This window comes from Muntiacus reevesi, chromosome X (genome assembly GCF_963930625.1).
Source record: "Muntiacus reevesi chromosome X, mMunRee1.1, whole genome shotgun sequence".
Taxonomy (NCBI): domain Eukaryota; kingdom Metazoa; phylum Chordata; class Mammalia; order Artiodactyla; family Cervidae; genus Muntiacus; species Muntiacus reevesi.
In genome coordinates, this window is record NC_089271.1 from 102,967,117 (window position 1) to 102,992,485 (window position 25,369).

Here is a 25,369-nt window from a genome sequence, read left to right on the forward strand (position 1 = left end):
CAACTTTACAGAAAAAAAGTGCTATCTGAAAGTGCCATAAACAACTACAAGGAATGACTAAATTTAAAATGTTCTATACAGGAAGTCCTTACAAATGCAGGTGGTAATGGGTGAAATGCTAAGAGTATGTTTAGTTTCAGAAATAGATCATCATGCAATGATCTTTAAATGAAGAAAGAGATGGAGAGAAAATAATGGTAGCTAACTTGGAAAAAGAGATTTATAATTCCTAAGCATGTGTTGGGTTGGCCAAAAAGTTCATTTGGGTTTTTCATCCAGTGTTGCGGAAAAACAAACGTTTTGACCAACCCAATATTAAGTATACTAACCTGGGGGGCTGGAAGCCAGCTAGATTACTAATTAAGTGACTTAATATAGTAATTAAATATATATGGAGATCTTACTACATGTCAGTCATAGTACTACAAACTTGAAATTATCTCAATCTTCACAACAATTCTATGACATCAGTTATATTTTTCCTCTCATCTTATAGATGAGGATACAGAGGCCAGAAAAAGACACTTGTCCAAATCGAGTAGTAGAGCCAGGAACTGAACCAAGACAGCCTGACTCTCAGTATCTTAAAAATCAAAGGTTAAATCTGATGGTTTCTGGGATCACTTTAGGCATTACAATTTTATCTTTTTGTAAATGACAAAATCATAAAATCTATGGAACTGTCTACGGAAAAAATGATGCAAAAGGAAAGAAACCTAAGCTTTAAAACAAGATATGCTCTCCAGCTGAATATGGTTTTTTACTTAGTAATTTTTTAAACTTATTATTTATTCATTTATGGCTGTGCTGGCCCTTTACTGCTGCATGGGCGTTCTCCAGTTGTGACGAGAAGGGGCTAGTCCTTCTTGCAGGGTGCAGTCTTCTCACTGCAGTGGCTTCTCTTACTGCAGAACAAAGGCACTTGGGCTTCAGTAGTTGAAGCATGCAGGCTAAGGAGTTGCAGCTTATGGGCTTAGTTGCTCTGAGGTATGTGGATCTTTCTGGACCATGGATCAAACCCATGTCCCTTACATTGGCAGTGTTCCCATCCACTGTGCCACCAGGGACGTCCCCATATATGTCTTAATTTAAATTTATTTCCCATCTTCCTGAGTCAATGTTCTACTAAGTAGGAAAGTTTAGCAGAAGTAAGGAGGAGAAAGTTTTGTTTTGTTTTGTTTTTTAACATAGTAAACTATGAGGTACTAGAAAAATACCATTATAATGTACTATCTAGGACAGGTACATTTTTGCATAAAAGTAGCAGCTCTTTAATTTATTCAACAATTACTTAGTAAACTTATTATACATATAACACGTGACTAATGATGTGATACAATAAAATTCTGGCTCCATGGTTGATTGGATATATACATTTCTCTCTGCTCTATCAGATAACTCCATGAAAATTACGGTAAAGGTAGAGGAAAGCTACAAAGTCACACAAAACAAAACAAATGGGAGAAGAGACAACAAAACATGGCAATAAGAGAGGTCAAAAAGTTCTGGAGTATGAGAAGTGAGTCAAGTGGCAGCAGGGTTAAGAAACATGAGAAAGTTGAAACCTAAGAACACCTAAAAGGGAGGCCACCAAGAAGCACGATCTGTGCCATGAATCTCATAATTTCAGAAGATGAGAAACTACGGGGGCACAATCTATCTTCATTATCCATAGATTCATATTTGCAAATTCACCAACTCTCTAAAATTCACTGTGTCCCCAAAATCAGTTCTTGAGCTGTGCCATGGTCATTCACAGACATAAGCAGTGGCAAGAAGCATACATTCCATGCTGAGGTTGAGTAAGTAACACTGCTCTTGTGCTGTACAAACTTTCTTTTCATGATCTGTTCAGTGCCACAGTTTTCACATTTTTGTGTGCTTTTTGATGGTGATTTCACCATTTAAAATGGCCCTCAAGCATAGTGCTGAAGAGCTGTCTAGTGGTCCTAAGGAGAAGCTCGTGATGTGCTTGACAGGACATACGTGTGTTAGACAAGCTTTGTTCAGGTGTGAGTTATACTGCTGTTGGCTGTGACTTCAAGGTTGATGCACCAACAATATACATTGAACAGCTGCTGCTGCTGCTGCTAAGTCACTTCAGTCGTGTCTGACTCTGTGCGACCCCATTGACGGCAGCCCACCAGGCTCCGCCGTCCCTGGGATTCTCCAGGCAAGAACACGGGAGTGGGCTGCCATTTCCTTCTCCAATGCATGAAAGTGAAAAGTGAAAGGGAAGTCGCTCAGTCCTGTCCAACTCTTTGTGACCCCATGGACTGCAGCCTACCAGGCTCCTCTGCCCATGGGATTTTCCAGGCAAGAGTACTGGAGTGGGTTGCCATTGCCTTCTCCGATACATTGAACTAGGTGCCTTTAAATGGAAACACATATACAACAAGGTTATGTGCTGAGTATCTGACACGAATGTCGTGACCAGAGGTTCACTGGAACTCCACCCTGTGTTTCCACGAGGGAGAAGTGTTCAGTATTCACTTACTCCGAGTCCACAGTGCCTCTGTAAAACATGATTACCACAAATAACACATGCAATAGAGAAGATAAATGTCAACTGAAGGAAGAAGGCAACTTGGACTTTTAGGGACCATTGAAGCTATGGCAGCAGGAGTTTACTGATAGGGGCTAAAGTCAATCTGAGCATATGACAGAAAGCATGGGACAGAGCACAATAGGAGACAGTGCTGGCTACAGTGGCAAATCAATACACTTGAAGAAAGTAACATTGAGGTTGGAGGAGGAGAGATGAAACCCATGCATTCCAGCCTTTCAACTCAACTCCACAGACATAAGTCAGTGTCAGATCTTATGCTTGAGATTGTGGAAACAAAGTTGAGGAAAGCAGAGGTCTCAACTAGGAAAAATTCACAACTTAAGTAGGAAAACAGACTCATAAACAAAGGTGCTGTGTGCTGTGCTGTGCTAAGTCGCTTCAGTCGTGTTTGGCTCTGTGCGACCCTGTGGACTGTAGCCCACCAGGCTCCTCTGTCCATGTGATTCTCCAGGCAAGAATAAGCAAGGCACTATAAAACAAAGTGGCAAGTGCTGTTAAATGTGTGTATAAAGTGCTACAGGAAATGGGAAAGAGGAGCCACTAATTGTGCCCTAAGGGAAATGGATCCCAGAAAGTAAGGGAAAGGAACATTTTAGCAGTACATTGAAAGTAAATGGAAAAATTATAAAAATAACATATTTCTGGTAGAGATGTGTAATAGCCTGACATGGCAACTGGCTAAAGCCTTATCGATTCTTATCAATTCTGTTTTTCATTTCTTCAAAAAATAGTTCATGCCTTCATCAATCTTTTCTATTGGCTCTTTCTCTAGGGGGGCTCTATTTCATTTTCTGATTGATCTTTACAATTTCCTTCCTTCCACTGACTTCAGGCTTTGTTCTTCTTTCTCTAATTCCTATAGATAGTAGGTTAGGTTGCTTGAGACTTTTCATGTCTCCTGAGGTTGCCTGCATTGTTATAAGCGTCTCTTCTTGCCCTGTTTTTGCTGTGTCCCATAGATTTTGGGCTTCTCTGGTGACTCAGGTGGTCAAGGATCTGCCTGCAATGCAAGAGACCTGGGTTAGGTCCCTGGGTTGGGAAGATCCCTTCAGAAGGGAATGGTCACCCACTCCAGTATTCCTGCTTGGAGAGAGGAGGACAGAGGAGCCTGGTGGGCTACAGTTCATGTGGGGTTACAAAGAGTGGGATGTGACTGAGCGACTAACACTTTCGCTTTCATAGATTTTGGAAAGTTGTATTTTTGTCTTGAAGTATTTTCTGATTTCCTTTTTAATTTCTTTGTTGTCTCACTGGTTTTATAGTAGCTTATTGTTTACTCTCTCTGTGTTTGGTTTGTTCCCCATTTTTCTTAATGTAGTTGTTTTCTAGTTTTATACTACTGTGGTCAGAAAATAATGCTTGAAATAATTTCTGTGCTCTTAAATTTGTTGAAACTTGTGGCCTAGCATATGATCTACCCTAGAGAATGTTCTATGCACACTTGAAAAGAATGTGCATTCTGCTGGTTTTGGATGGAATGTCCTATACATATCTATTCAGCACATCTGATCTAATGTATCATTTAATACTACTGTGTCCTTATTTTCTGTCTGGATGATCTGTCCACCAGTGTAAATGGGGGTGTTAAAGTCACCTATTATCAATGTCAACTTCTCCCTTTATGTCTGTTAATATTTGCTTTATATATTTAGATGCTCCTATATAAGGTGCACACATGTTAACAGATGTCATATCCTCTTATTGTATTGATCCTTTTATTATTATATAATGGCCTTGTCTTTTTTTTTTTTTTTTTTCATTCTGATAAATATTTATAAAATTTTAAAAACTGCTAGGAGCTTCTTCCATTTTTTTTTTTTTTAATATTATTTTATTAGTTGGAGGCCAATCACTTTACAACATTTCAGTGGGTTTTGTCATACATTGACATGAATCAGCCATATAGTCTTTTGTTACAGTCTTCGTTTTAAAGCCTATTTTGTTTTATATGAATATTGCTACCCCAGCTTTCTTGCTATTTTTATTTTCAGGAAATATTCTTTTCCATCACCTCACTTTCATTCCATGTGTGTCTTTAGCTCTGAAGTGAGTCTCCTGCAAGCAGTATATACAGGGGTCTTATTTTTTATCCAATTAGACACTCTATGTCTTTCGATTGGACCATTTGGTCTATTGACATTTAAATACACTTATTGCCACTTTGTTACTTGTTTTCTGGTTGTTTTTGCAGTTCTTCTGTTTTCTTCTTCCTTTAGACTCTTCTCTCGTGGTTTGATTGCTTCAGCGGTATGCTTAAGTCCTTTTCTCTCTAGTTTTGGCATATCTATTGTAGGTTTATGATTTGTAGTTACCATGGGGTTCACATATGTTGGCCTATATCTATTGTTTTAAACTGGTAGTCATTAAGTTCATACACATTCTAAAAGATTTACATTTTTTTCTCCTCTTCCCTGCAGTTTTGTATTTCTGATGTCATATTTTACATCTTCATGTTTATCCCTTAACTATTTATTATAGTTATGGTTGGTTTTAGAATTTCTTTTTGTCTTTTAATCTTTACACAAGCTTACTTAAGTGGTTGATTCACAATCTTTACTATATATTTGCCTTTACTAATTGGATGTTTTCCTTGCCTATAAGTTCTTCTTCTTGCAGCCTTTTCTTTCCACCTATAGAAAATCCTTTAACATTTCTTTTAGGGTTGGTGCAGTATTGATGAATTCTTTTCACTTTTACTTGTCTGAGAAGTTCTTTATTTCTCCTCCAACTCTGAATTATAGTCTTGCTGGGCAGATTATCCTAAATTGTAGGTTTTCCCCCTTTCAATACCTTAAATAAACCATGCCACTTCATTCTGGCTTGCAAAGTTTCTGCAGAAGAATCAGCTGATGACCTTATGGGAATTCCCTTTTATATGAGTCTGTTCTAACTGCCTTTAAAATTCTAAAGTTTGCTGTTTTAATTATATCTTGGAATGGGTCTGAGTTCATAAATTTTAGGGAACTCACTGTGCCTCTCATACCTAGATATCTGTTTCCTTCTTCAGATTCAGACATTTTTAAGCCACAATTTAATCAAATTACATTTTCAACACATATTTCTCTCTCTTCTTCTGGGACACCTATAATGCGAATATTAGTATATCTGCTGTTTTCCAACAGGTACCCTAAATTGTTCCCTTTCCTTTTCTTTTTCCTGTTCTGATTGGGGGATTTCCCTTATGCTGTCTTCCAGATCACTTGTGTTGTTTCCTTGTAGGTGTGTGCTTGTTGTTCAGTCGTGCCTGACTCTATGCGACCCCATGGACTGTAGCCCTCCAGGCCCCTCTGTCTGTGGAATTCTCCAGGCAAGAATACTGGAGTGGGTAGCCATTTCCTTCCCCAGGGATCTTCCCGACTCAGGGATCGAACTTGAGTCTCCTGCACTACAGGTGGACTCTTCACCACCGGAGCCACCTTCTTCCTGTTAGGAATGCGCAATATCCCTTATTCTGTCTTCTGTATCACTGTGTTCTTCTGTATCCTTAGTCTGCTGTTTATTCCTTCAAGTGTGTTTTTCATTTGCTACTGTATTCTCCAGTTCTGATTGGTTCTTTTATTCATTTTCTAGTTCCTTATTAAAACTGTGTTCATCTATTCTTTTCCTTAGTTCAGTTAGCATTCTTATTACTAACGCTCTGGATTCTTTATCTGGTGCTTGGGTGCTTGGCATGGACTGAGGCATGCACTGGGGTGGTTGAGGGAAACCAAACTAAGTTCTAGGCAGCTTCAATCTGCATCCTCTGCCTTGTTTCAGCAGTAAGCAAGCATGTGCATGCTCTTCATGAACGAAGTCTAGGTTCCTAACAGTTGTTAGTTTCGCCGATTTTCATACCAACAAAAGGGCCTTGTCTTTTCAGGGTCAGACCCCAGGATTGACACCCAATATATGGTTCAAACTGTTTACTCATCAGGGAGGCTCTCCAAGCCCACAGAATCTTGCTCCTCTTCTGTGCTTTCACCCAGGGGCAAAGGTGACCTGACCACTTCTCTTCCCTTCGTATGCAACTCAGTGTGAATCTTTCTTAGAGCCTTGGTTATATGATTGCCAGTCTCTAGTTTTTCTGTGAGAACTGCTTCCCATGTAGATGTATTTTTATGTGTTCATCAGGGGAGGTGAGCTCCACATTCTCCTATTTGGCTTTCTTGCTCTCCATCTGCTAGTACTTTTATTTTTTAATTGGAAGAAAACTGCTCTACAATGTTGTGCTGGTTTCTGCCAAACGACGATGTGAAAACGTCATAATTACAATACACACACATAAATACATATGGGCTTCCCTGGTGGCTCAGTTGACAAAGAATCTGCCTGCAATGCAGGAGACCACCTGCACCACAGGAAACCTGGGCTCGATCCCTAGGTTGGGAAGATTCCCTGGAGAAGAAAATGGCAACCCACTCCAGTATTCTTGCCTGAAAAATCCCATGGACAGAGGAGCCTGGTGGGCTACACTCCATGGGGTCGCAAGAGTCAGGCACAACTTAGTGACTAAACCACATACACAAACCACACACACACACACACACACACACACACACACACATTTCCCGCCCTTCCCCCCATCTCGCTCTAGGTCATCAGAACGCCAGGCTGGGCTCTCTGCGCTATACAGTAACTTCTCACTATTTGATAGTGCATACATGTCAGCACTATTTTCTCAATTCATCCCACCCTTACCTTCCCCATGTCCACAAGTCCATTCTCTAGACCTGTGTCTCCATTCCTTCCCTGCAAATAGGTTCATCAGTGCCTTTTTTCTAGATTCCATGAATTAATAAATGACATTTGTTTTTCTCTTTCTGACTTCACTCTAATTTCACCCGCCTCACTACAACTGACCCAAATTCATTCCTTTTTAGGGCTGAGTATGCTGGTACTTTCTTGATTTTTATCCCAAAGCATCAGTTAAATCACAACTGTTATCTGGAAGACATCAATTATAAAATACATCCAGATATCAAAGATATTAAAATGTTGGGAAATGTCCACCCTGGAACAGATAAGGGTAGTTTGAGGTCCTGAGTACAGATTTCATACATAAGGAGTCCATGTCCCAGCCAAAAATCACCGATTTTTTAGGCCTGACCATAAGCAATTACAAAGACTTTCCTTGGTGGGCTTCATAACAAAGATGTCCTCCCCATATCAGATTTGATACAAAATCAACACACAATGCATTACCATCTCTGAAAGTTGTTGCAGACAAGGATTCAGGTCCCCCTGGATGGCAGTGCTGTTAAACACATCTGCATTTCTGGCCCAGGCACCTCTATCTGGAAGTCTTCTTATGGGAAAAAACTAGAAGACAGTTTTCTAGACCCTGACTCAGTAGTTTCCAATTCCTAGCCTTTCCTTCTTCCTTTTCCCAACCTCTGGGTCCATAAGTCTGCAAGTGCCTTTTGTTCAGGGCTCCCTAAACAGTGAGACAACTCCCAACATCTGTGCTGATCCGTCCAACCCTCAACAAGTAGGCCATTCCACAGGAAGAAGTGGATCAGAGTGAGCCTTTGAGTTCAGACCCTTGTCTATACAAACGCCGTAAGCGGTTAAAAACGTGACTCACTTTGATTTTGACCTGTTTAATGCAGTAGTCCAACACTTGGCAGTTAGCTCTCCAGCTCAGCTGAACTGTTCTCACTACTCAAGTCAAGAAGGATGCAGTAAAGCAATTTGAACTCAAAGCATGGGAACAGTCAGAGGTTCTTAAGAAGTCTGTGAGTCAGGATTTCCATTTGTCATTTTTGTGTGTACTCAAGCACAAGTTGAGCAACTGTTACTTGTTAAATACTGAGACGACTGAGTTGAGATGGCTAGACATGACCTGAGTCAAATGAGAAACAATTCACAACACTGTAGATATATATTTGGACAACAAAAGATTTGAGTCTATGAGTTCCGGGATGGGAGGAAGCACTGTGAAGTACAGTAACAAGAAAGACTTTGCAAAACAAGTGTGACTTGAGTAGAGCACTGAACTAGTAAAATCTGGGTAATTAGTGGGAAAAACATAAGAACATTAATATATAAAACTCCCATTCTCAAAGAATATAGTTCTTTTTTCAGTTTTTTTTTCAAAAACCTTTTTGTTGTTGTTGTTGTTAAATTACATGTGTATGCCTCTGTAACACAACAAAATAGTTTCCTCTGCAGAGCAACGTGAAATAGGATGTATGATTACTTTTCAGAATTTGAACCTTAATTGTTTTAACTTCATTTTCCTTTAGTTTCTATTCCCCAAATTCAAACCAATGAATTGCAGAAAAATCAACTTTGAACATTTTCCTCCATAGTTGTTTAGCTAATCCACTATGTGGTGATTAATATGCAATTTGACAGGAGTTGCCAACCACTTGAGTGGAAAAAGACATCTTCCAAAAATGTATAGCCATTATAGCCTAAATCACTGCACGTATAAATGCTGTATTTAATAATAATAAATGCTATATATAAATGCTATATTTATATATAATATATAATTAAAATATATGCTATATAATATATAAAATAAATAATATATACTTAAAAACAAATACACATAATATATAATGGATATATAAATAAAAATAAATCCTATATTTATATATAATAAGCATACTCTAAATGCTGAAGTATAATTAAATTTTTGAGACAAAATCTTGGGTTTGGAAGCCTGGCCTCCTCCCAGCTATTCAATTAAATTATTTATTAAACCTCACTCTCAACTCTTACCAACTTCAGAATAGGATGACATTCGTTTCAAACCACAAATATTTCTTGAGCACTTTCTCAGTTCCAGGCAGAAGTCCCTGCCTTCCTAGAGCTTACAGTCTGAATTTAGTCTAGACTTTAGAATTGCACTGTTGCTAAAAGAGTCTTAGCCACTAAGCACATGTGGCTACTGAGCACTTGAAACACAGCTAGTTCAACTGAGAAACTGAATTTTTTAAACTTTATTTTACTTAATCTAAAGCTTGAGACTTGATTTGGCTATTGGGAAACTTAAGTATATCTGAAACAACTTGAGTATGTGAATCTATATGGGGTATTAAATCACAATTTACTCTATTCAGTATAGTTTATAAAACCTAAATACTAAATATTTCCAATGAAAACAGCTTCCAAATTGAGATATGAGGGAATTATAAAATATATATTGGATTTCAAAGATTCAGTACAAAAATGTGAAATAACTTAATTTTATACTGATTATATACTGAAATGATATTTGGGATATATTGATCACATATGTCTCTCCCAAACCAGCAAGGCAGCGGTAAAGAATCCACCTGCAAATGCAGGAGACTCAAGGGACGTGGGTTTGATCCCTGGGTTAGGAAGACCCCCTGAAGCAGAAAATGGCACCCCACTCCAGTATTCTTGCCTGGAAAATTCCATGGACAGAAGAACCTGGTGGGCTACAGTCCATGGGGTCACAGAGTCAAACACGACAGAACAACTGAGCATACACACAGCAGCTGGAGATGGCTTGCCTCCCTTACAGTTAGATGTGATTAAGTTCTCAACAGTGGAATAGGAAGAGAGATCTATATGCCATTTCTTTGCCTAATTCATAAACATCTTCCTCTAGTCCACCTCTGCCCTCCCCTGGCCCCACTCTTTCCCTTTTCCTGGCTTGATGAAGAGAAGCATAAAGTCCTTGGAAACCATGCACCAAAGATACAAAGATAGAAGAGGCACATGACAGAAGAAACTTGGAGACCTAAATAACCATTTGAAAGACTGCCTACCTTGCAGGAATACCCTCCTTGGACAGTTAGGTGAGCAAAAACCTACCTCCATCTTGTTAAGTCACTGAAGTTCTGGGGATTTCTTAAAAGCAGCTAGTGTCATCCTAGTAGATAAAATCAGTGACTCAAAAGACTAACAATCAACCATTTCACAACTCTTGGTGTCATCATGAAGCAGTAAGATAACACCCCATCCCTTGAATCCATCTCTTCTTCACCCTCTTGTATGACTCCCAGGTGTATTGTTGCCAAGACTGTGATTGGTAGACATGTAAACAGAGGAAGAAACAATGAAATAAATGACCAACAGACACATGAAAAGGTGCTCGACATCACTAACCAGCAGGTAAACATAAATTAAAACCACAGTAAATGGCTAAAATTTTAAAGCTGGCAATAACAAATAATGGTGAGGATGTGAAACAAATGGAACAATCTTCCTACAATGCTGATAGCTATAATAATAATAATTCAACTACTTTGGAAAACTCTTTGGCTGTTACTAAGAAAGCTAAACACAAGATCATCAAACCAGTCAACCCTAAAGGAAATCAGTCCTGAATATTCTTTGGAAGGACGGATGCTGAAACTGAAACTCCAATACTTTGACCACTTGACTTGAAGAACTGACTCATTTGAAAAGACCCTGATGCCGGCAAAGATAGAAGGCAGGAGGAGAAGGGGAAGGCAGAGGATGAGATGGCTGGATGAAATCACTGACTCAATGAACACGAGTTTGAGTAAGCTCTGGGAGGCAGTGATGGACATGGAAGCCTGGCATGTTGCAGTCCATGAGGTCACAAAGAGTCAGACACAACTGAGCGACTGAACTGAACCGATTTTGGCACCAAAACGTTCTATAGTTCAAATGATGGTTTTAATTTGTGGCACTACAGCAATAACAATTTTGTCTATAGAACTGAAATAAATTATTGAAATCAAACTTTCCATCATCCCATATAACTGGTAACAGAGTAAGATAATTCACTTGAGGGACAGGGACAAACATGGTAAGATAAAACTGTCAGAACCTGCCGTTTAACTAGCACAAATACATTAGTTGATTAGCATCTGTAGATTATCATGAAAAATCTCAAGTGGTAGAACATCCTAAGACTGATGAAACAATTAATAGATGAAGATACAGTGAGATGATATATGACCAGTTAACAAGTGTGACTCATATCCCTGTGATATTTGTAAGCAACTCAAACACTATAGTTGCAAATGTGATCCCTACCTGTTTCTCAGGAAACAACTATTTATTGATCACTGATATATCAGCTAATTCAATACAGTATGTTCCCTAATACAAACCTTCAAATTGCTAACTTTGAAGGATGCAAACATGAATTCCATCAACATGAGGCATGAGTGAAACGGCAGCTTGCCCTCTGTTTCCTATTGCTGGCGATCCTTCAGGTCTATCATTTCCCATCTCCTTTCCCTCCTCCAGTCAGTAACTCTTCTTGCCTGTTCACTCATTGCCAGCTCCTGTATGCTATTTCTGTACTGTACTACTATACTCTTCAAGGTACTCTAAGACTAAAAGTGTTTTAATTTTGTTTTTTAATGTATTGTTTGTGTGATAAGTATTATAAACCAATGCCGTACAGCCCTGTGTAGCCAACTGTTCTGCTTGGGTACCCCTGTTGGATTTACAAGCAAACCAGAGTTATGAATGTGCTCTTGGAATAGAATTTCTTTGTATGTAGGGGATTTTTTGTATTAGAATAAAATGAACATTAAAATATAAGGGCACTAGCATACGTTTATGATACTCTGCATTCTAACACAGGGCTGCCTCTTTTAGAAGTATTTTATTGTAACTGCATGCACTGACTGTGTAGCATCTTCACTGGATGTACACTGGATGAAGAAAACTCCAGTTATTGTCTTTCTTTTATGTAAAAGCAGACTGAAGGATAAACCAGATCATTGATAGTGCTAGGTACCACGCAAGTCATCGAATAAGGCCAGCGTTAAGGCTGCTCCAACTAGTTCTCTAATATGAAGCATCATACCCACCTTGATATACAGGAGTGTCTCTTCCTATACATAAAAGTTTATGAGTATTTTAAACCATTTTTGTACCTGTTGAGAATATATCCTTCACGTGGTGAACCTCTGCCAAAACTAAGGAGAAAATCAGGTTAGATAGAGACAGCCAAGACTTTGGGACAGTAAATTCATATACACAGGAAAGAAAAAATCGGGCTTTGCTCCTGAATGCTGAAAAAGAATTCTACAACGATTCCAAATCCAGAAAACACTGATAAAGGGAAAAAAAGGGAAAAAAAAGCAAAAAAACCTTTTCCAAGGAATTCTTACATGCAAAATCCCCCACAGAGAAGTAGATTTCAATGCCCTACTATGATTTGGCAATCTCCTAAATTATAGCAAAACAATTAATGAAGCACTTAAAGGATTAACCTAAATTGCCAGACCCCAAACTCTAGGACAAATCATTTGCTCATTTCAATTTCAAGCGTCCTTACTGTTCCAGCACACTCACCTTATTGTGCCTCCCCCCAGTCCTCTCTCCTTACAAGAAATTCCTCAGGGAACCACCAACTGTCTCTAAAGCAGGACTCATTTAATCTTTGGTTCCTTGACCTTTTTGCTGTGTCTATGGATGGAATTACATAGGTAGATAAATCTAAGCACAAGACTAAGCACAGCACAGATAAAACCCCTGAAAATTCAAGTAAAACTTGAGTCGAAAAAGCAACGTGATCTAAAGTGATTAGGAGCCGCGATTCTAAAGGGAGAACCCCAAGAGTACAGCAGCGCCAGCCCACCACGCAGGCGTGCCCCGCACTCACTTGGATGCAATCAGCGCCAAGTTCTCAGCGGCAGGGACGCCCTCCTATCTGCTTATCCCTGTCCCTGGGATCCCAGGAAGCCAACCTCTTGCTCCGCCCCAGGGGGAAGGTTCCTGCCACCCCCACGCCCTCAGTAGCTGTCATTCCCGGCAGCGGGCAGAGCAAAGCACTGCCCTGCTTCAGGAAAGGGCAGGACCACCAGCTCAGAGCTGCCTCGGTGACCAAGCCGCGATGCAGGCAAAGCTGCTTCCCAGCGCCAGCTGCTTCAAAGTGACCACAGCCACACACAACTGTCTGATCGCTCACATCTGTCTGACCCCGAGGCTGAGCTCTCTGCTGGTCGGATAGTAAAAGAGCCCATTTCCTCACCACTAGCATCGTGGGACATAATACAAGTCCATTCTGGGCTTTTCCTAAGGAGGTACTAGGTTCCCGGTTCTGCGTGGACACTGGCAGGGAAATCTTAAGCCGACACTGAACGTTAAGTGCCAACTACAGCATCATGCACACTGGCGTGTGGCTGAAAATTTTAACATGGCCATTTTAAACATAGTTTAAAATCTATAATGAACACACAAAACAAAATGAAGAGCTCTCTTCTCCCCAGTTAGGGGACCGATAAAGAGATTATAGGAACAGCACAAAATGTAAAGCCAGGGGTGTAAAGGAGGTTAAAGTGTAAAGAAGGGGTGAACTTCTGTCAAATGCTGCTGCCCTATGTTATCAGCGCTGAAAACTTAAATCAGAAAACAATCACTACCCTACCCAAGACCCTAACGGACAGATGGGCTGCAGGGGTCAAGTACCCAGTATGAAATCAGGACCACTCTTCATCTTTCCTCTCTACTAACATCACCATTATTTCCAAACCTTCATTTGTACAGCTGATGCCTGACATTCTACATTTTGAGCTTCTTTACTTTGGGCCAGAACCTTTGACTTTGCAGTTTTAAAATGCAAAGAATTCAAGGGAAGAAAACCTAAGCTTTATTATTCACATCTTAACCTATGCCTTTTCAGGTGGCGCTAGTGGTTAACAATCCACCTCTCAATGCAGGAGACTGGAGAGAGACAGATTCATTTCCAGTCGGGAAGATCCCCGGAGTAGGAAATGGCAACCCACTCCAGTATTCTTGCCTGGAAAATTACCTAGACAGAGGAGCCTGACAGGCTACACAGTCCATGGGGACGCAGAGAGTTGGACGCTACTGACAAAAGTGACTAGGCACTCACTTGAGAAGAGGCCTCAATAAACAGATAGAGGAGGAGAGGTCACTAGACTCTAGCAGTTGGCAGGAAGGCACAAAAACGAACAGATTACTGAATTTGCCTAAAGCCAGCATTCTATATACCATAACAACTTAAAGTTGATAAAGGCTAAAGATTTCTGATATCAAGCAGCAGGAAAACAAACACAAAATGTTAAAAAAAAATAAAGAAGATTTCTCAGGTTAAATTCCAGGGATTAAACAAGCATTAATGAAGTAGAAAATTCACTATTAAGCAACACTTGGAAAAACAAAAGAAAATAAGATAGTTATTGGAAATAAAATATAATTGCTAAAAAATGTACATAAAAAAGATTTAAAGATAGTATTCTACCAGAACATAAGCAAAAAGATGAAAAAACATGAAAGACAGAAGACTTAAGAGATTAATTTTGTAGTTCTAGCATCTGATTGGAGAAGGCAATGGCAACCCACTCTAGTACTCTTGCCTGGAAAATCCCATGGACGGAGGAGCCTGGTAGGCTACAGTCCTTGGGGTCACAGAGTCCGACACGACTGAGTGACTTCACTTTCACTTTTCACTTTCAAGCACTGGAGCGGGAAATGACAACATGCTCCAGTATTCTTGCCTGGAGAATCCCAGGGACGGGAGCCTGGTGGGCTGCCGTCTATGGCGTCGCACAGAGTCGGACACAACTGATGTGACTCAGCAGCAACAGCAGCTGCATCTGATTATCAACAGAAGTTCCATAAAGAACAAAGAAAATCTAGGGAAAATTATCAAAGAAATACAACACACTCCCAGAGTCAGAAAAGTATGATCTGCAAAGCACACCAAATACTCTAGAATTGAAAGGTCCACTCATTATAAAATTTAAGAACATTAACATCTTTGGGGATCTAGCTTCCAGACACTAACTCTGAGCACAGAAAATATTACGATGAAAAGCACGTATTTCTTCTCCCAAAAAGAGAAAGACAATAGAACTATAGGGTAAGCAAACTGCTCTAAGAGTTTATCCAAAATTAAAGCAAATTGGTCTGTGAAATATTTATAGTAATTGTCCCTAGAAACACAGAGGTGACAAAATTGGATAAATAGTAAAGGAAAGATAATCAGACAATGTTAACTGGCCCATGCAGAGAACAAATTATATAATGTGAACCCTATTGATTTTCAGTTTTAGAACCAACTTGTAGATATAACAAGAGAGCTTTGTCACAGAATGCAGATGTTAACTTTGGAAATGTAAATGTATAGTTTACAGATGTTGCAGTGTAAAAACAGAAGTAGGGTGTCTTTATCATCTCACAAAGTATACTTCTAACTATATTAAAGTTACCAATTTTTTTCTTCTTTTCTCTTTTTATCTACTATAAGATGATGGATGCTGACTAAACTTATTGCAGTAATCATTTCACAATACAGTATAAGCAAAACCATATGCTATATGCCCTAACTTACACAGTGCTATATATTAACTGCATCTCAATAAAATTGGGAAAAAGTTACCAAAGAAGGGAGAATGAGGTGAGTGGTCTTTACCATGCACAGTCAGTAAACTGTGGGATATGGAATAGCAATTTAGAAAGGGAGAGGCAGCAGGATATTGCTCTATTATAATCCTTCTACAGAATTTTATTTTCTAGTCATATGTGTATCTGTTACTTTGATATTTTTTAAGGAAAATTTTCAAATCTATACTCAGAAATAAGGAAAGTAGATGAACATTTGGACATTTATAGTTGGCTTGTTATGATGGTATAACGTGTGACTTTCTCTTTACATTTGTTTCAGTATTGCTCTGATGGTAAATTTGATAAATCAAGCATGACTCAAAATAGTTTTAAGGCAATCAGGCTATGACCAAGAAGCTATTTGAGGTAATAAAAAAAGAAATGACCTATAAATTCTCTTTGTAAACAAAACTGGAAGAGACAATTAAGACATACAGACAAAACAACTAATGGTGCAAACACTTTCATTTAGCCTTTCCCGGAAGTGAGATTCACAGTATTAAGTTAAATATATCCTGTTTATTTTTTCGCTTGCAGGATCTTAGTACCCCCAATCAGGGATCAAACCCAGGTCTTTGGCAGTGAAAGCATGGGATCCTAATCACTGGATTCCCAGGGAATTTCTGTCGCTTATTCTTTTTAACTAAACTTCTCATTTTGAGTTGTCTGTTCTTTGTGTATTTGTCTAACAGTTTTCCTACAGACCCACATATATAAATAACTATATGCTGATAATCCGCTATAGTCATAGTGATATTTTTCCTTTTCTGTTTACCTTTTCTATATAAGCAACTAATTCTGTTGTGATCAAATCTATTGTTTCCTTCATGATTTCTGTCCTGAGCTTAATGTCAACTCTCATTCCCAAGTCAAAGGTTTAATATTTAACTGTATTTTTTGTAGTTGTAATTTTTACATGTCACACAGGGTTGATTTTTAACATGGCATGAGGGTAGGCATCTAGTTATCCCAGAAGAATCTGTTGAATGTTCCATTCCTCTTTTAAATTGCAATGCCTCATTTACTAACCAAAATTCCTATAACAAGACATACATGTTCAGGAAATGATGCTTTGGATATTCTAAGTGAATAATAACATACACCTGAAACGGATTATTTTTGTCCCCCTGTGTTTATGTCTCACTTGCTTTATGTTAATATTTTGGTTCATTTATTTAATGATTTAGTAAGAATTTCTTACAATCTAGACACAGTAAGCTTTTGTTTGCCCTTCTTCCCTCTTTTTTAAATTATTACTCTTTAATTTATTTTAATTGCAGACTAATTACTTTACAACATTGTGGTGGTTTTTGTCATACATTCACATGAATCAGCCATGCATGTACATGTGTTCCCCATCCTGACCCTCCCTCCCAACTCCCTCCCCATCCCATCCCTCAGGGTCATCCCAGTACACCAGCCCTGAGCACCCTGTCTCATGCATCGAACCTGGACTGGCGATCTATTTCACATATGATAATATACACGTTTCAATGCTATTCTCTCAAATCATCCCACCCTTGCCTTCTCCCACAGAGTCCAAAAGTCTGTTCTTTACATCTGTGTCTCTTTTCCTGTCTCGCATAAAGGTTTATCGTTACCATCTTTCTAAATTCCACATATATGCGTTACCGTACTGTATTGGTGTTTTTCTTTCTGACTCACTTAACTCTGTATAATAGGCTCCAGTTTCATCCACCTCATTAGAATTGATTCAAATGCATTCTTTTTAATAGCTGAGTAATATTCGATTGTGTATATGTACCACAGCTTTCTTATCCACTCGTCTGCCGACGGACATCTAGGTTGCTTCCGTGTCCTGGCTATTGTAAACAGTGCTGCGATGAACACTGGGGTACACGTAGACACAGCAAATTTAAGATACATAATGGGAAGTGAAAAAAAGTTTTCACCCTCAATATTAAAATATAAAAAAATTAAGTATGGCAAGAGTGAACAACACTGTTTCTGTTGATATAGTTTGAGCTCAAAGAATGATTTTCATTACTGCATCTGTGTATTAATGTATATTATACATATTCAATTTATATAAGACTTTTCACTTCATTGGCTTCACAAGCCTCATAATTTCAAAATAGAAGAGTTGAGAACTATAATCTGTAACAAGAAAAATTAAACGTGCTGTTGGAAAACTTAGGGGGGGAAAGAGCTTCATCCTTTTTTTTTTTTTTTTTCATTTCTTTTTATTAGTTGGAGGCTAATTACTTTACAATATTGTAGTGGTTTTTGTCATACATTGACATGGATCAGGGAGAAGGAGAGGGTGGGATGTTTCTAGAGAACAGCATCATTCTTTATTTTTAAGGAGAAGTCTGTATATTATAAATACAAACAGTTGTATCATTGAGTACAGAGTTCACGTTGCAAACATTCAACCATGTTCATCACACATCTGATGATATAAAATCAAAATTGCTTTTAACAGCTTGTCTTTCACTGTTTCTATCATGAAAATCATGTCATTCCATTTCAGTGACACACTATTGTTTAAAGGCTCCTTTTAAGCAAAAATAGAACCCAATAATTTTTAACCAAAAGTGTATCCTATAATCCTGTTTGCTCTAGGATCAATAAACACTATACTAAGACATGGCATTTAGACATGAAGTATGTCTAAAACCCTTGAAGAATACAATAGAAATAGGCAAGACATTTAGAATGTTTTAATCTTTCTGGTTAACACCATTTGTATTAGTAATTGCACCGTTGTAACTTTCAGCATTTCACATAACTAGTCAGTAAGGATTTTTTTTAAGGGTGGGAGTACAAAGAGAAGGATAGGAGATGCAAGGTTTCATACTTTTGTCTTAAAAAATCAAAAATCAAAACCACTTTCTTCTCTGCATCAAAACTGTACCACAAACTTGCAGGTTATTTTCGTTTTAATCCCATGACTCATCATCTACTGGATTAGGAGCTTGTGATGAAGAAAACCCTGCTGTGTTCAAAGAGCTCCTGTGGAGGTAATTCTTAAAAGAGAAACAAACAAACATTTAATTTTATGTAGCGTTAAAAGTTACACTACCTAGACTGATAGCTAGGACTCAAGCTGTCTACCATTTCTTCCCCAAACAAAAAATTTCATTCTCACTGAATCCAATCTATTTGACAAAAGGTCCATATCAACCTAGGAAGTTTAAATTGCAGAGTATTTCAAGAAAAAATGTAAGCCAATAGTTTTGGCAAATGGAAAAACAAAGCTCTTCACTTTAATGAATAAGCATAAATACTTAATGACTAGTATGCCCATTGTTTCTGTATAAAAATTATGTTGCCTAGACTGACACAATAGAAAAGATATGTAACCACACTGCTATTATCTCGTCTTACCTAAATAATGTGGTCAGAATTCAAAAAATAAAGAATTACTACGAAAATCTCAGAAGATCCTAAATTAGAATTTAAAATGGGAAAGGAAAGTGTTTGAGCATAATTAAATTAAATTCCTCCCCTTTAAGACCAAAACTATATATGTACATAAAATTTTTAGAGAAACATTAATCTTCCAAGCATGAAAATAATGGCTTAAGTTATTGTTATAGTTACTTCACAATATTAAGTGCAACATTTACAAAGAGTAAATAACAAGAAGCCAATTTCTAAATTTTCCCCCTCAACTAACCTTTCTAGTATCAACTGATGCAAACACATTTCCTCTTGTCCTACTACTGAAGCCAGGACCATATGTACTAAAGGCAATTTCTTCTAACCAGGCAGGAACATCCTGTTGAGCCTTAAAAAAAAAAATTAACTTCATAAACAACATGCATAAAAATCTCAAATGTTTCACATGTTTACCTTTCCTTCAGAAAAGCAAGAGAGTTCTAGATAAACATCTTCTGCTTTATTGACTACACCAAAGCCTTTGACTGTGTGGATCACAAAAAACTGCGGAAAACTCTGAAAGAGAAGGGAATACCAGACCACCAGACCTGCCTCCTGAGAAATCTGTATGGAGGTCAAGAAGCAACAGTTAGAACTGAACATGGAACAACACACTGGTTCCAAATAGGAAAAGGAGTACGTCAAGGCTGTATATCATCACACTGCTTACTTAACTTACCTGCAGAGTACATCATGAGAAACACTGGGCTGGATGAAGCACAAGGTAGAATCAAGATTGCCCAGAGAAATATCAATAACCTCAGATATGCAGATGACACCACCCTTACAGCAGGAAGCAAAGAAGAAATAAAGAACCTCTTGATGAAAGTGAAAGAGGAGAGTGAAAAAGTTGGCTTAAAGCTCAACATTCAGAAAACTAAGATCATGGCTTCCAGTCCCAGCAATTCATGGCAAACAGATGGGGAAGCAATGGAAACAGTGAGAGACTTTATTTTTTGGGGGGGCTCCAAAATCACTGCAGATGGTGACTACAGCCATGGAATTTAAAGATGCTTGCTCCTTGGAAGAAAAGCTATGACCAACCTAGATAGCATATTAAAAAGCAGAGACATTACTTTGCCAACAAGGGTCTGTCTAGTCAAAGCTATGGTTTCTTCAGTAGTCATGTAAGGATATGAGAGGTGGACTTTAATGAAAACTGAGTGCCGAAGAATTGATGCTTTTGAACTGTGGTGTTGAAGAAGACTCTTGAGAGTCTCTTGGACTACAAGGAGATCAAACCAGTCAACCAGGAAATCAGTCCTGAATATTCATTGGAAGGACAGATACTGAAGCTCCAATACTCTGGCCACCTGATGTGAAGAACTGACTCATTGGAAAAGACCCTGATGCTGGCAAAGATTGAAGGGAGGAGGAGAAGGGGACGACAGAGGATGAGATGGTTGAATGGCATCACCAACTCAATGAACATGAGTTTGAGTAAGCTCTGGGAGGTGGTGATGGACAGGGAAGCCTGGCATACTGCAGTCCATGGAGTCTCAAAGAGTCGGACATGACTGAGCAACTGAACTGAAAATCCATATATATATATAAAATGTCCGCTTTCAATGACAAGGTAAGAACACTATCCATTCAGTTTTAAAAATTAAAAACTTACATCTGATAGCACTTTCACTAGAGGCTGTGCTAAATGGCTATCTGATTCCAGATCAAAAAAGGAAATAGCTCTGCCAGTATTTCCACAACGACCAGTACGCCCAATTCGATAAACATATTCATCAATGGTAGAAGGAAGATCAAAGTTAATAACATGCTGAACATTTTCAATATCCAGCCCTCGTGCAGCTACTGAAGTAGCAACAAGAACGGGGCACTTTCCACAGCGGAAATCTCCAAGAGCTTGCTCTCTCTCTCTCTGTTCACGATCACTTGAAAGAAAACAAAGCATGTATTAGAACAGCCCTTAAGAAAATTATTAAAGAGAACCATTAAAGTTCAGCGGATAGATTTTTTTAATAACAGTAAAAAAAAAAATAGCAACATTTAACATTAATGTCTACTTCTTACATACAAAGTATTATACTAATTTCTTTTAAGTCATCATTTAATTCTCACAATAACACTTTGAGGTTAGGACGATTAACCCCATTTGCAGATGAAGTAAGGTGACAGCTATTACCTACAGCCAAAATACAGACCCAAATATGACAAACATCAAATCTTACCCACTAATAAACTCTTTCTAGTTTTGACAAAAAATAAACAACTACCTGATCGAATGCTTTCTCAAAAATTACTGATTTTTTAAAAGTATAATCTCTAAATTCCACATATTCACTGATTAATATTTTAGATCTTCTAGTAAAGTACCAATGAAGTTGTGTTAATATGACATTTTTGAGGACTCCAATGAAAAAAAATATCAAGCATTGAATAGATTTAGCTGAATAAACACCTAGATCTAAGGATCAGAGAGACTTTTAAGTGAGATCGCTTGACAATCATGATGAGGAACCTAAGATACTTCTAACTCACCCATCCCTGCCACTTGGTTCTTATAAAAACTTAAAAGATGAAGAATAATAGTTAGATCTTGAAATCCTAATTCCAGGTTTTTCTACTAGTTAAATATACCAACATTTCATAACAAATGACAAATAGAAGTTCCCTCCTTACTAGGAAATCATCATAACCTACTCACCCATGAATACTTGTTGTTGATATTCTTTCTTGACAAAGAAAAGTGGCAATAAAATCTGCTTTTTTCTTAGTTTCAACAAAGACCATAGTTCTTTCATCACCTACAAGACAATGAAACATTCAAATTACAAAATTAGGAAAAGAAAAAAAATGCATAGGGTGAGCAGGAAACTGTCTTATCCACCACTATATTCCCAGCACCTAAACTCAGGCCTGATAGGTAAGAGCAATTCAAATATTTCCTGAGTGGATGAATGTCAAAGACAGAGAGACAAGGACTTTTTTCTACTTTATGACTAAAGAAGAAAAAAGAAAGAAAAACAGCTGCTTGCGCTTTGCCTTCATAGGCCAACCAATAAGTAGAGACTTAGGGAAAGATAAATGATATCTACCTGCCAACTCTTAGCAGTTCCAAATTTGGCTCAGGCCCTTCATTTCCCTCTCTATAAATCAATGCCTTTGTTCGTCCCATGGTCATACAATCTTTTATTCTACCTTGACTGCCAGAGGCATTCATAACTATTGCATTCAACCCAGGGCTGACAAACTCTACAATATTCTATGTTTCAACATGATCTCAATTCAAACCCCTTAATCCCCAATATGAGGCATCTTTGATTTCTTTCTCCAGAAACAAGAGGACTCTGCTAACAGATCAGATATGTACACTGGAGAAAGAAACCAATGATGCCTCATATTTTTGTGTCTGAACAACTGGAGTGAGTCTTAGTCGCTCAGTCGTGTCCGATTGTTTCCTTGTGACCCCATGGACTATAGCCCACCAGGCTCTTCTGTCCTTGGAATTCTCCAGGCAAGATACTGAATGGAACTTCCTAAGTGACATAGTAGGATTGCAAGAAAGGAAGGTTTTAAAGGTGATATTTAATCTCAGATATCAACAACCAGGTAGGAAATCAAGAGAATAACTGATTCTCATAGTAATAAATGAGCTATATCCTTGAGACATAGTCATTTTATTAATGAGTCATCATTTTATGTTTTATCAAAAATTATCTTTCAACAGTTTTGGAGATCATCAAGATGCCCAATGCCAAAACTGATTCATTTGATACAGTCAGGTACATAATACTACTATGCAGCTTAAAGCCCTGATCTCATCTTTTCCTGGTCCCCCAGTGTGAATCCCAAAATGGTAATAAAAATTTAACTCCGCTGACACTTTCTCTGTTTTTTCCTCTACTAAAAAGTTCGGATTTTTTTCTAGTTCAGGTAATAAGCTATATCCCTTCAGTGGCAGAGATAATGAAAATTTAGTTTTATGATCAGACCATTTTGTGATCTTTGTAGATGGATTAATGAATTACAACTACTTATTCTGTGAGGTGAAAAATAATACAGAATTCATTTTGTTGGTCCATTATGAACTAAAGTTTATTAAGAATCTAAAAAGAATACTAGCTCTGGTAGCCAAATTGCAATTTTTTCTATTTCTTTGTACATTCTTGACCTATAGCTTAAGCGACAGAACTGAAGCTATCAGCTTTTTATGTATCTACAATTCAGAAAGAGGTTTATCTACCACTGTACATAATCTTTATGTTAATACTCTATGGACGAGTATTAACAAACATAAAGCCTCTTAAAGGAGCTCAATTCTGACTGGTTTACACAAATAAATTAGAGAATTTCTAGAAATCCATAATTCTAAAAACTATGATTCTAAAAATTCCAGAAATCTAAAATTCCCAGAAAATAGAGAAATTGACTCACAATACTCTAACTATTGGAGAAGGAAATGGCAACCCACTCCAATATTCTTGCCTGGAGAATCCCATGGACAGAGGGGCCTGGCAGGCCATGGTTCAAAGCGTCGCAGAGAGTGGGACACGACTGAAGCAACTAAGCACCGACTCTATATCAAATTAAAAACTCTTCCTATAGCAACTAAGCAGAAATATTTTAAGATCCCAAGTTCTCATAAATAAGTGAAACTTTTGATAAACAAGACTTAACTTAATAACTTTGGTTTTAAAAATATGCATGTCCTTTCTCCAGTTTATCAGTGTTGAGTAGAAAACAAACATATCTTACTTTACTTGGGTTTTTCTTAATGTATGAAGATTTGCCAATCAAATTAATGTTCTCCATAATGTTTAACTGTATGAAAATGTAAATCTGTGTTCAACTAAACTGACTATTCAACATTATCTACTGTTTTGCATACTGTCATCTGAAGATAATTTCCAGGATCTTTGGCTTTATGGTTAAGTTAAAACAGTAGACTATACTGAGTGAATTAAACTGACAATCACTGAATATTTAGGATAGAATTTGCTTGTTGTTTTTCATATATTATAGAGAGGAAATATCTCTGAGTCATAATAAGGAAGATACTGAATTTTGCTACTTTAAGTGTAAAGGGATATGTGCGGTGTAGAAAGTAGGATAGAAAGTTCATGAGTTCTGGTAGTCAGCCTCAATGTCTCTGTATGGTATCTCTCAACTGTCCATCCCTGCCTCTAGTTTTCTCTATGAAACAGAAGTGAACTTTGGTTAAAAGTAATAATTAACCTAAGTGGTCGAGACTATACAAGGAGTAATATTGACCAAGAAACATACACTGGTTTTTTTTTTTTTAATTTTTTTTTCATTTATCTTTATTAGTTGGAGGCTAATTGCTTTACAATATTGTAGTGATTTTTGCATTACATTGACATGAACAGCCATTTTTGCATTTATTTTTCAAGGAAAGAAAAAGCAAAATTTCCGTAAAGTTGCAGCTCTCAAAATTTTGGTCTATGACTCTTTTAAACTCAAAAAATTATCAACAATCCCAAAGAGTTTTAGCTACGTGGGTTTTAACAACTAACATTTACGATCCTGAAAACTAAAACAAAATTTTTTTTTAAAAATATTTACTGGAACATTCTGCATGTTAAAATAATTTTAGTATAATTATGAAAATTGTTTTTACCTCACAGACTCCTTGAGAGCATCTCAGGGAACCTGAGAAGGATTCATTTTGTCCTAAAGTGTCAGTTTGCTCCAGAATGTGAAAAATGCACAATGAAAGATAAAACTTGGAAACTGAATTTTATACCAGTTTATAATATCTGACTATTACAAAAAAGCTATGTGCTTGTCTTAAGTCACTTCAGTGGTGTCCGACTCTTTCCGACACCATGGACTGTAGCCTGCCAGGCAACTCTGTCCATGGGATTCTCCAGGCAAGAATACTGCAGTAGGCTGCCATGTCCTCCTCCAGGGGGCATCTACGTGACCTAGGGATCAAAACCATCTCCTGCGTATCCTACACTGCAGGCTGATTCTTTACCACTGAGCCACCAGGAAAGACCCCCAAAAAAAGAAAAAAAAAAAAGGATGAAATATGTTAAAATGTCAACAAATTCAATCAATTTGCACGGAACTATTTCCTGATTTACTGTTTAATGCCTTTACTTACAATATGAAAGG

The 25,369-nt window shown here is 37.8% G+C and overlaps 2 protein-coding genes across 2 annotated transcripts in view; one reads left to right on the top strand and one right to left on the bottom strand.

The window, feature by feature from the left end:
* LOC136154141 (interleukin-31 receptor subunit alpha-like) overlaps positions 1-25,369 on the top strand; it is an 87,907-nt gene that overhangs the window by 29,749 nt on the left and 32,789 nt on the right. The gene's annotated exons all lie outside the window — the stretch shown is intronic.
* The window catches only part of LOC136153834 (probable ATP-dependent RNA helicase DDX4), a 37,920-nt gene continuing 31,322 nt past the window's right edge, over positions 18,772-25,369 (bottom strand). The window contains exons 14-17 of the mRNA XM_065915937.1: positions 21,936-22,035; positions 20,892-21,162; positions 19,512-19,622; positions 18,772-18,858 (exon numbers count right to left, since the gene is read on the bottom strand). Coding sequence (XP_065772009.1) covers positions 18,772-18,858; positions 19,512-19,622; positions 20,892-21,162; positions 21,936-22,035 — 569 coding nt within the window. The remainder of the gene's footprint in view (positions 18,859-19,511; positions 19,623-20,891; positions 21,163-21,935; positions 22,036-25,369) is intronic.